The sequence below is a fragment of the Podarcis tiliguerta genome, assembly GCF_965153285.1.
Source record: "Podarcis tiliguerta genome assembly, chromosome: 10".
NCBI classification, from domain to species: Eukaryota; Metazoa; Chordata; class Lepidosauria; order Squamata; family Lacertidae; genus Podarcis; species Podarcis tiliguerta.
Window position 1 is genome coordinate 39,013,220 of NC_139543.1, and position 12,853 is coordinate 39,026,072.

A 12,853-nucleotide genomic window follows, 5' to 3' on the forward strand; every position below is an offset into this window, starting at 1 on the left:
ATTTCTGCAGAATAACCTCTTGGTGGGTTGTGTCCTGCTTTTGCTATTTGCCACATTGTTGCTTCCAGATGGAATGCCTTGCTAACAATGTTGCATTACATATTGTCATTATCCAAGCTCACATTCAACGGAAGATACTTTTTATTTTTATTTTTTAAATTTTGTAATGGATTTTCTTTTTTCTAATCACATCACAAATATACTTATATCCATAATATACAATCTGCATGACATCTCCCCCTCCCTCCCTTTGGACTTCCCTCAACTTCCATTTCTGATTTTTTAATCCTCATTATTATATTCTGCTATTTTCTACAATATATCATATTTTCCCTTTGTTACAATATTTGTTCCCTATCCATAAAATGGTGAATGTTTATTTAAATCCTGCCATCGAGTCGATATTCTTTCTTTGTTTCTGCAAGTATAATATAGAAGGTTCCCACTCTTTTTCAAAGTCACATCCAGCGGAAGATACTGATCTGCTCCAGGAAAATATTCCATGCAGCTTAGTTGCTCTTTTATTTTCCGCTAAGTGGAGAATTTTACCCTTCTTGCTGAGTGTGCAGCATTTTGTTCTACTTTGCTGCTTGCTTACAGGAAAGAGAACTACCATGCACCATATTTAAAGCAGCCTAGCAAATATCTCTATTTTAAGTGAGAGGCAATATTTACATTTTTGTTTTGAGGAAGAGGGATGCATGCTACTGTGATTCTGCAGAAAGGTGAAATAAACTGGGGAAATTTCTTTCTCTCTCTGATTATTTACACTGCACTGCTATGCACATTGAAATAATATCCGCTGAATTCAATAGGATTTATTAACAGGAAAGTGCCATATATCCTGGCTTTGCCAATCTGGTGCTCTCCAGATGTTCTGGACTACAACTCCCATCAGCCCCAGCTTGCATGAAAGAAGCTTTATGGGGCTTACTTCAAAGTATACCATTGTTATGGATGGGCAATACTGCTTTCCCTCCTATACAGTGGTACCTCAGGTTAAGTACTTAATTCATTCTGGAGGTCCATTCTTAACCTGAAACTGTTCTTAACCTGAAGCACCACTTTAGCTAATGGGGCCTCCTGCTGCTGCTGCCGCGCCGCCGGAGCACGATTTCTGTTCTCATCCTGAAGCAAAGTTCTTAACCTGAAGCACTATTTCTGGGTTGGCGGAGTGTGTAACCTGAAGCGTATGTAACCTGAAGCGTATGTAACCCAAGGTACCACTGAATTTTTTAATGTACAGTAGAATATAGCGGTAACACTTTTTACTGTACAGAATGCAAACAGTTGGTTTAGGAATTTGATCAATACCTCCCTGTCCACTCACATTCCACATTGATCTCCTTGAAGAAAGGGCAGGGTATGTGATAGCATATTTTTAAAAATGATAATGATCCTAGAGGATATCAGCTATAACCCAATTGTTGTGTGTGTTGCAAATTAACCAGCTGGCAGCATTTAGAAAATAAATACCTTTTGCTCTGACAGGTGATGATCACACTTCCTTGGATGAAAAGGGTGCCTAGATTAATCCCTACCCCCGGAGGTATTTGATGCTGTCAAAGCTGACAGTACTAACCATTTGGGGGCTAGTTCACATTTCAAACAGAGATCTCAGGATTCCCAAGAACCATTTAAAAAACCACAGTCATGCATTTGCGTCAGCAAAATATAGAGTCTTAATAGATTCACCACAAACGCTTTGCACTTCAACGAATTTAACAGATGTCACCCAGATAGGGAGAAGGAATGTAGTAGCTGCAGAAGCCCCCCCCCCCGCCTAGAGAGAGTCCATTAGCACCCCTGAGAGGTTTACCTTGCCACACACAGACACCTTTCTCCTCTGACCACACACAATGTTAAATGAGCATCATGAAAACTTTTTTTTTTAATGAAATGACAATGGCATCAGGTGGCAGGGAAGCTGGTAATTAAGGAGGCTGGCCTGTTGTCTTCATTGCGTATCTTTAGGCATTATGTGAAAACATTTCTCTTCAACCAGACCTTTGGCTGATTAACATTCTATGTCCTCTTAAATGTGCTTGTGGGAGGGGAGCTATTAATTTGTTTTTGTTTCTAATTATATGTATTTTGTGCTTCTCCTTTTGTCTTTGTATGTTGTGACCCACCCTGTGATCTTTGGTTGAAGGGCAGCATACAAATTTAATAATTAGCAATGATCAGGACCAGAGTTGGCTTGGAAGGGAAATTTAACCTTCTTCCTGCCCCTGCTGTGGTCCTAAGAAAAACCACACTTCTGAAACTACAGTTTACTTGAAGGGGAGAAGAATGTCCTCCTGGCATCTTGTTGGCCCAGAGAGAGCAGGCAGTCCTGGGCAGCTGTCTGTTGCTCAGCTCAGCTGCAAGAACAAGTGAGTGGTGGTTGCCAGGGACAGTCATCTCTGCTGCCTCAGATTGCTCAAGCCGCCTCCCCCCCTGGGAGATGTGCCACCCACAGAGGAAATGCAGGCCAGTGGCAAATAAGAGGAAGTTGCTCTTGCCTGCTCCCCTCCATCTTTGGGTGGTGCAGGGGGGAGGATTGGCCAACACAGAGACAGGACAGGAGATGCCACCTTCTCATGCTTGCTTTCTCCCTCCGAATGTGGCCACATGGAGGGGCTGATTCCCGCTGCTGTGCCAGCCGGTGTGTGGTCAGAGGGAGCGTCTCCCCTTGCTCACTTGTGCTCTCCCTTGGAGTAGTGCAGCTATTAAGATTGGGCCCACTGTGATGCTAAGGAGAAGGTAAATAAGTGTGTAGGGCAGGTGTTATGTACTGAGCTGAATAGGATCCAAAATGCAGCAGTCTGATTGGTCCTAGAACAATGCAGCAGTCTGATTGGTCCACAGGAGCCACCCAGTCCAGCTCCAGGTGGAAGTGAATCCGCAACCTGACTGGCCTACAGGAGAATCCAGGAATAAGCCAATCACATGTGGCCCATTGTGTAAATAATGTATATAAAGCAGATACTTTGGGGGAACTTTCATTCCTTGCCACTATGAGCTGAATAAAGAGCATGAAATCCACACTCCCAAGTATATTTCAGCAGGCAACTCCCCCCACCCCCGGAACTCTCTATATATGCTCCTAGGCAACCTTATGGGGGACCACAGTGATGGGTAGAGCCGATGAAGAACAAATATTGTTAACTGCATCTTTACGCAATTCACAAACACACACATGCGAAGCATGATCACGGCTCAAGGACTTATTCCAGCCAGGCAAGAACACTCAAGGAAGGCATGAAGCAAGGCTGGAAAGGGGCGTGGCCTACAGGTAGGGGGCGTGGTCTAGGGTGTGTGGTCAAAGCAGACTCTGGGATAGGATCAAGCGGGTGGAGAAGATAATTCTTTTCTCGCAACTCGGCCCAATCCTCCCCACGACCCCTTCCCTCTTGTCGTTTGCGCATGCTCTCCCGCTCTCTCCGAACAGAGTCTCGTGATGGGAGGGGCGAGGAGGATAGGACAACCAGCTGGCGGAGGGCGCAAGGAAGAGGGCGTGGCGCACCATAACCACATCCAAGCAACCCTCCCCGCAATAATTTGGAACCGGCCGCGGAGCTAAGCCACCCCCCTGAAGCGCCTTGCTCCCCTATGGACCTCACCAACGTCTAAACAAGGCGGGGGGGGGAGCGTTTGTGGGGTGGGGAGACTGGGGACTGGCGGGAAGCAGCAGGCCGGCCAGTTTCCAACACGTGCAGCGCCCCAGCCGCACGCGCCTTCAGGGGGCGGGGCGAGACATTGGCGAGGGTGGGCGGTGAGGGGCAGGCGGGAAAGCTCGCACGCGCGAGCCGAGTGGTGCTTCCCAGCGACGTGGAAAAAGGAACTTCTGCGCGCAAGTCTTCTGGGTGGCACCGAGGAAACCACAGAGAGAGAGAGGGTGGGGGTGGGAGGGGAAGGAGAGGGGGAGGTTCCCGCCCTCCGCGCGCAGCCATGGGGCAGCTGTCGGCACGCTGCCTGCAGAGCCGCCTTAGGTAGCCGGAGCGCGGCGTGTGTGGCCATGGCCGGCTGGTGGCGAAGGCTGAGGGGGCGCCTGGGCGGCGGCCTCGCCTGCTACTGCCTGCTGCTGCTTTCTGCCTCCGCGCTGGCCTGGGCGGCCGAGGCGGCGGCGGCGGCGCGCGCGCAGACCTTCCCTCAGCCGCTCTCCAACCTGGCGGCGAACGCGCGGCGCTTGCTGGTGGCCAGCGGCAATCGCTGGTACGAAGTGGAGCCCTCGCTGGCCTGGGCGAAGGAGCACCGCAGCAGCCCGGCGCTCGACTTGGGGACGACGGTCAACAAGCTCCTGCTGCCCTTCGGCGACGACCGGCTGCTCACCTGTTGGACGCAGCCGCAGGGCTCCTGCTACGAGGAGCGCCTCGGCGCCGACGCCAACGCCACCGTTTTCGGGCAAGAGGTGGTGACCTGCTTGCGGAATGGCTCCGCCGCCGGGTGGATCTATGCCCGCGGCTCCGAGTGGCGGCTGGTGGTGGCCACGTCTCGCCGACGGAAAGATTCCAGCGACTTGGATCCAGGGTGCCTCGCAGAGGGCGACTCCAAAGTGGCCGTCGCTCTGCAAGAGCGCCAGAAGGCAGTCTCGGAGGACCACCGGCTGCTGGTGCGCGACGGCTGCTACTTGCACTTCGCGGACGCGTTCCTGTGGAGCGGACAGTTCTTCTTTCCTTATTATCACTACAGCCTCAGCTTGGAGCCCAAGATGCTCGTGGCCAACCAGTTGCCGGCAAACCGGTTCTTCGGCCACGGCCAGGCCATCTTGCGCTGCGGCGGCGGCTTCACCCGGAGGATCCTCTCTTCCAACTACGTCCAGGAGCGCGGGCTCTGGGTCGGCGTCTTCGGCTCGGCCGAGGGTCCGGCCACTCCGACCTCCACGGCCCTTTGCATCTTCAACCTCAGCCAGGTGTCGAGCGTTTCGGAGGGATGCGCCCTTGGCGATTCGAACACGATCTGCGCACACGAGTCTGCGGAGACATGCGTGAGTAGTTTTGGTTATAGGCTGAGCGTTGTTGCCCTGCGGAATCGGAGACCAGAGGGCCGGCTCTAACAGCGCACCGTCATTGTTGCCGGCTGGTCTGATGCTCAAGGTGGACCGTTTTAAAGATGTGAAATAACTTTGCGGTCTCCTTAGCGCTTGCAACAACCCCATAAGGTCGGTCGCGCTTTCTAGCCCACTGGGTGAGTTAATAGCAGCTGAGACACAGTGAGTTTTCTAGGTCAATAGTGAAACACATTGGGGGCATTACTCGCCCGGGTTCCTAACTATTCTTTTCTTTTTCTTACGTGGCTTAATGTCACAAAGAGGCAGTCTGCAACAGGATTTCGCTTTCGTTTTTCTTATCAAATTATCTCCCCACCCAAAAGGCAAATCTGCATTAACTGGGGAGGGAAAATACAGGCTGGCATGTACAGCAGTGATGTTGTGTAGATGCTGCCAAAATAGGGTTGCCATATTTCAAAGAGTAAAATTCCTGACACCTGCAAAATTGTTGAGCTGCTTTTTAGGATACCACCAAAATTGTTGACCTTTTTAAAGGAAACCACCAAAATGCAAAAATCCGCTGCACTGATCCCACAATAAAATACCCTAAGCATCTTGGAAGTACCACCATATAAACACCTACATTTTCTGTTCAGTTACTCTCTCTCCCATCCTGTGGGAGCAGTAAATAAAAAGCTTGCATGTACCCTGTGGCTCTTAAGAATATTCCCGTCGTCACTGTCAATATTTGTAACTCAAGATACATAGAAAAAAATACTAAATAGTACAGGGCAGAACAAGAAAGAGCTTTCTGTGTAGGTTTAACCATAAGTTTGAAGTTGACCATATCAATGAATGCTGCTGCTGCTGCTGTTGTTATTTCAATTTATTATCTGCCCTTCACCCTAAGGTTCAAGGGCAGGTTGCAACAATTAAAATGCAACATTAGTATTAAAACACAATATAAAATTGTTTTTCAACAACTTAAAATTACTAAAACAAGTTAGGTCCTAAAAATATACATTTCACATGTCAAAAGCCAGAGTGAACAGGTGTATCTTCCACATTTGCCAAAAGTTGTATGATGGTGTGAAACAGCTGTCATCAAGTTTTGCTGAAATAGAAAGACTGGTAGAAAAAGAAAAAGATTATACCAAGCTTTAAAAAGAGTTAGACAAATTAATGAAAGTAAAGTAAAAGCTTTATTGGAAAAGACCCTGATGTTGGGAAAGATTGAGGGCACAAGGAGAAGGGGACGACAGAGGATGAGATGGTTGGACAGTGTTCTCGAAGCTACCAGCATGAGTTTGACCAAACTGCAGGACGCAGTGGAAGATAGGAGTGCCTGGCGTGCTCTGGTCCATGGGGTCACGAAGAGTCAGACACGACTAAATGACTAAACAACAACAACAACAAAGTAAAAGCTACAGTGGTACCTAGGGTTACATACACTTCAGGTTACATACGCTTCAGGTTACAGACTCCGCTAACCCAGAAATAGTGCTTCAGGTAAATAACTTTGCTTCAGGATGAGAACAGAAATCTTGCTCCAGCGGTACGGCAGCAGCAGGAGGCCCCATTAGCTAAAGTGGTGCTTCAGGTTAAGAACAGTTTCAGGTTAAGAATGGACCTCCGGAACAAATTAAGTACTTAACCCAAAGTACCACTGTACTGGCCATGATGGCTATTCTGCAGCTCCAAGGTTGAAGGTTATACAAGGGGAGAGTACTCTCACACTTAGATCCTACTTGTGGGCTTCCCACAGGCATCTGGTTGGCCATTGTGACAACAGGATTCTGGACTAGATGGGCCATTGGTGGGATCCAGCAGGCTCTAATTTAGAAGGAACTTTCACAGGGAATACTACACAAAAGTTTACTTATGGGTGGAAGACAGCCTCACACCTGATAATGGGCAGCTAACCTAAGGAAGCATGGTGAACTTACTGCATGAGGGTTGTGGGGTGAGACCTATGGCAGGGGATGCATTTCTCTGGATATGTTGAACCCAACAACAACAACAATTGCCCTTCACTGCAAGGGAAGGTTAAAACACCAGCAAGTACAGTGGTACTTCGGGTTAAGAACTTAATTTGTTCTGGAGGTCCGTTCTTAACCTAAAGCACCACTTTAGCTAATGGTGCCTCCTGCTGCCACCACGCCACCAGAGCACGATTTCTGTTCTCATCCTGAAGCAAAGTTCTTAACCCGAGGTAATATTTCTGGGTTAGCAGAGTCTGTAACCTGAAGCGTATGTAACCCCAGGTACCACTGTACAGTTAAAAACAAAGTAATCACCTGCAAGTGCTGAAAGGCTGAGCAGATGTAACTCTATAGAAGAAGTTCAGCCAACGTGAATTACTGTCAAGCCCCCTTTGGTTTCAGAGAGATGCTTCACTTTCCCACTGCAGCCAGCGCACTTACTGTTGGATGAGTTGGCAAAAAACCCGATGTCCTGCTAGCTGAGCATATATGAAAGAAGATCTCATGACGTTGCTCAACATAGGAAGCAGAAAGTTGGGTTTGCAGTGGCAAGAAAGTTACTCAACAGCTTTGCAAAGAAAGGCTTTTCTATTTGAAATGGCAAGTCAGCTCACCACATGCATGTGACCAAATTAAAAAAAAAAATGCTTCTTGTACATTAAGTGCATCCTTTATTAAGCATTGATATATAAATCTCTGCAACCACTCATGGGGGGAAAAACAACAGTTTGTTGTAGTGTTGTCCATTATCTAAAACATCTTGCAAGGCAGAACAGCATTTTGTTGGTGCTGGTATCATAAGGAAATAAAGAGTGTCTGCTGGATCAGGCCAGTGGCCTATCTGGTCCAGACCCTGTTCTCACCAGACTCACCAGATGCCTATGGGAAGTCCATAAAGCAGGATCCAAGTGCAAGAACACTGTCCCTTCATGTGGCCTCCAGCCAGAGCATGGTCATCAAGTCTAGTAGCCTTTGCTTTACCTCCATTCATTTGCCCAATCCTTTAAAAAAGTTGTCCAAGTTGGTTGCCTCCTGTGGGAGTGAATTTCATAGTTTAATGATGTGCTCTCTGAAGCAACTTTTTTTCCTATCTCTAATCTTCTAACATTCACTTATTCACAATCTCTAGTTCTTTGAGAGAGGGAGTAAACCTTTTTCTGTATGCACTTGAAGTCACACAATGGTGAAAATTCATCATTTAGATGAGGGCTTCCCAATCTTGGGTCACCAGCTGTTTTTGGACTACAACTCCCATCAGCCCTAGCTAGCAGAACCAGTGGTCAGGGATGATGGGAATTGTAGTCCAAAACCAGCTGGAGAACCAAGTTTGGGAAACCCCGATTTAGATTATGGATGGAGAACCTGTGACGAGTCTAGATGTTGCTGGTTCAGCATTCTGGATATTAGTATGAAAAACAAGAAGAAAATAGGTTGCCAAAAAATAGAAATACACAGAGTATACACAGTATCATATTTTAAACCAATGCTGTGGAACATTTTTGGCTATGTGGACCTTATTTGGCAGGTGGGCAGGACATCGCATAGTTAGGACTTGAAAACACCTTGCATAGCCAGCCCAGTAGTCTTTGGCTCTACCACTCAGCAACTGATGGGAGTTAGTCAAAGCTTGCTATAGGGTGCATGATGGAGTTCCCTGCAGTGAATCCTCTTCCCCACGTGTTCCAGCAGACTTCAAATAACATATATTTAAAGGAAAGATAATAAAATGAGCACCTGTAACCCAACCAGCCACCCTGGCTATAAAACTGTTTTAATAAATAGGAAAACAAGTTGTTTCTTTAAATGTAAAGGTTCATCATTGTTTCACCCGATGTGTATATCTTTAAGGGGCCAGAGCAAGGGCCAGAGCAAAATAACAAGATCCAGCTTTACAGCTGTGAAACATAGCAGTTGCTGCTGAGTTGCATTGATTAAGCTGTGTCAGGAATTGGGTGTAGTATATAAGGAGCAGCACCTAGCTCTGCCATTACCCTGGGGGATGAGTTGGTGGTTGGGCCTGGTTTTTGATGTATTTAGTGTTTAAGGAGTTTTTGTTTTTGTAATTAAAACCTTGTTTAAGTTATTTTTGAGTCCCTTTTTAATGCATGGTCTCCCCAGCAAGCTCTCTGCAGCGCTACCATACTGCAAAAAGCCAACAGTTGTTACAATTTTCTTCTCAAAATGTGTCTTCTGTATCATGAAAAGTAAATAAAATCATCATCATTATTTTAAAGTGTAAGGAAGAGTCCCTCAGGCCTTTACTAGTCTGGCCGCTGTAACCTAGGGATGGGCGCCCCAACATGGTGCCCTTGTGAACCCTGCTTTGTTCCCTCCAAGGCCTCCTGCACCTCCCAATTTTTATATTAAATTGAGGCGTGGTTTTGTTTTTTGGTTGTGGGGTGGTTGCATATTTTGTAGCGCCTAAGACCGTCTCTTACATTGGTGCCCTTTGGCCCTAAGAGGTTGGGAACCTGAAAGGAATGGGAACAGTTCTTGCCTCAAATGGAAAACGCTCAGGCTGCATGAGATGTTTGGAAAAGTAAAGCCTTTTCTGCAGAGAGCCCTTCTAAAGATGAGCAACTCTGGTTTGCATGCTTTCACAGAAGTATTTCAATGGGCATCCTTTCCGTAGATGTATTTGGGATTGCTGCCTTGGATGTGTAACGTGAGACTGAATGTTGTAGAATGGGAAATCACACTTGGTGGATATTTTGTGCCTTGTCTAGATATTTTTATTTTCAGATTACAGTGGTACCTTGGAAGTCGAACGGAATCCGTTACGGAAGTCCGTTCAACCTGAAAAACGTTAGGAAACCAAGGCATGGCTTCCCGTTGGCTGCAGGAAGTTCCTGCAGCCATTTGGAAGCTGTGTCGGACATTTGGGTTCTTTCACAAAGCAGAACACTCACTTCCGGGTTTGCGGCATGCGGGACCCAAAACATTCGACTTGTAAGGCGTTCGAGAGCCAATGTATGACTGTACTTCTAACCCCCAGTTAAAGGACCTGTACAACTATTCAGAAACTTAGATTGGCACACTGGTTGTTTAAATACATTATTTTTATATACCAGACATGTTCAACCGGTCAACCGCAATGTACAGGTAGATTGCCAGGGTGACCCTGGTTGATCACGGAAATGTTTTGGCCCCACGCCCCAGGCACTATGTCCCTCCTCCACCTCCTCCACAGCAAGGAAAGTTGGGGCAGACGGGAAGCTCAAGTATTGTCTCCTGGCAGCGTCAAGTGGCTATCCTCCCCCCAAAAAGCTCAATAACACTTGCCCACCCCAGAACCTCAACCCTTGGCAGTCCTTTCCCCAAAAAGCTTGACAACTCTGACAATGGGTAGATCACTGCCAGTTTTTTTTAATAGTGGGAGTAGATCGCAGTCTTTAGGGAGCTGGACGTGCCTGTTATATACCGTTAAATCATGAAGAATATATCACAGCAGTTTACAACAATAAAATAATTAAAAGTTGAAAACAAGCTGAAAGCAAAAGGAAATTAAAAACATGTTTGCTTCTGGTATTTTAGCACTTATTGTTATGGCTGTTCAAGTTGCCATGGTGACTATGAGGTAGAGCTCCACAATTGTCGTCCTCTCACACTCTCGCCACTGGTGAGTGTTCCTCATTATGTGGTGAGCATACCTTTCCTGGCTTCTCTGTAAACTGGAAAAAAGGGAAAGGGTTCTGCCAAACATAGAAGTTGTGCAAGGATGTTGTATCTTCTGCAAAAGTCTACTTAGAAATTAAACAATAACCTTTTGTCCCTAGTAGTCTAGTTCACATTTGCATAGGACTAGGGGATGCTGAGGGACCTTTGTTTCACATCCATGAAGGCAAGAAGCAGCATGGTGGAGAAGGAAAACCTAAGAGAGGAACTTGCACCATATCTTGCTTTCTCCTAAACCCCACATGAGGTAAAACAACACCCCCTTCTTCCACAAATCTTCTGTAGGTGCTAGAGGACTGATATGGGAAGAGGTGAGTTTTGTTTCTTTTCTAGCATGGCATTTGTAGAAATCAGAAGTCTCTTGCACTGATTCTGCTTTGGGAAAAACTCCATAAAGTGTATCCCATTGTTCTACACCTTATATGTTACCCGTAAATGTAAAAGGACCCCTGGCCGTTAGGTCCAGTTGCGGACGACTCTGGGGTTGTGGCAGTGGCGTAGCGTGGGGGGTGCAGGGGGGGCCGGGCGCACCGGGCGCAACATCTGGGGGTTAGGGTTAGGGTGCGCAAATCCATGGGTAGAATAGGGGGCGCTAATTACTTGCCTTGCCCCGGGTGCTGACAACCCACGCTACGCCACTGGGTTGTGGCGCTCATCTCGCTTTATTGGCTGAGAGAGCCTGCGTACAGCTTCCGGGTCATGTGGCCAGCATGACTAAGTCACTTCTGGCGAACCAGAGCAGCGCTTTTGTCTTGTGGATGGCAAATTTAGTTTTCATTGTTGTTGCTGCTGCTGTTGCTGTTGTTTTTGGCCTAGTCAAGAGTTATGTGAAAAGAACAAAACACAGTAATATACCCCTCAAAAATAATTTATTGGACTGCCTTATGCAGACTACATGAATATAAAGGGTATGCCTGTAATCTGACAAGAATGTTAGCTTTTATAGTTAATGAATTTCTTTTTAACATACTGTGTGTCTGATCTAGCTGTTTTCAAAATGGGGTGCATTTTAAGCATAGCTTTCTTTTAAATAGGAATTAAGTCACAGAAGTCCTATAAGCCTTCAGATAAATAAGCCTTCAGATAAATAAGTCTGATGAAAGATTAGCATAGTGAGCCATCTGGCCTGGCCAGGTGTTTTGTATATACGTACATTCAGAGAATATTTGGCTACAGAAAGAGAGGCAATACAGTGAATGATGCTGGAAGGAGGGATGATCTCTCTATCACAATCTGGTCTTATGACAGAGTTGTGTTAAGGTTAACACATTCCCATCAACACGTTTCTCGTGAATTCTGTGTGGCCCAATTCAGAGTACTATAAAGCCTTACATGGCTGTGGACTTCAATACCTTAAGGAACGCCTTTCCCCCATACAAAGCGACCTGAACTCTACACTTGTAATTGGAGGCTCTTTTCTATGTCCCTACTCCCAGAGAGGTTTGGAAGGTAGCAGCAAGAGAACAGGCCTTTTCTGTGGTGGCTCCCTGATTGTAGAATACTCTCCCCAGAGAGGCTTACCTGGTCCTATCATTACATGTCTTTACCCAGGCCTATGGCTATTAAATAATCTATGGCCTGTAAAGGTGTGGGGAACAGGACTGTTATTAGGATGGTTATTTTATTATAAGGCTCTTTGTCAGTATGCTTTTTACTTTATTTTTATTATATATTTTTATCATTGATGCTCTGTATTGTGTTTTTAATGTAGTACACCACCCTGGGATCTTTTGATAAAGGGCGGTTTATCAATTGAATTACTGTGGTACCTCAGGTTACATACGCTTCAGGTTACATACGCTTCAGGTTACAGACTCCGCTAACCCAGAAATAGTGGTTCAGGTTAAGAACTTTGCTTCAGGATGAGAACAGAAATCATGCTCTGGCGGCGCGGCGGCAGCGGGAGGCCCCATTAACCTGGTGCTTCAGGTTAGGAACAGTTTCAGGTTAAGTACGGACCTCTGGAATGAATTAAGTACTTAACCCGAGGTACCACTGTAATAGTATTAGTAGTAGTATTGCAAGACCAAATCAGATCTGTGCCAAAACTTCAGATGCCTTAATAGTATGCCATAGGCTCGGAGCATCCTGTTGCGTCTTTTTGTGCGATATAATACTTGCACAACTTGTCTGTTAGCTTCAGTGGAGTAAGTGCTAGCTAAAACAAATACACATTTTATAAAGAAGGATAAAGTTTGCACAGTGTGGGAGGGCTTGGGGGGAT

The 12,853-nt window shown here is 46.4% G+C and overlaps 1 protein-coding gene across 1 annotated transcript in view; it reads left to right on the forward strand.

The window, feature by feature from the left end:
• Nucleotides 1-3,139: 3,139 nt before the first annotated feature.
• The window catches only part of PLXNC1 (plexin C1), a 58,459-nt gene continuing 48,745 nt past the window's right edge, over nt 3,140-12,853 (forward strand). Inside the window, exon 1 of the mRNA XM_083401028.1 lies at nt 3,140-4,969. Within this exon, the coding sequence (XP_083257154.1) occupies nt 4,001-4,969 (969 nt within the window). The 5' untranslated portion in view covers nt 3,140-4,000. The remainder of the gene's footprint in view (nt 4,970-12,853) is intronic.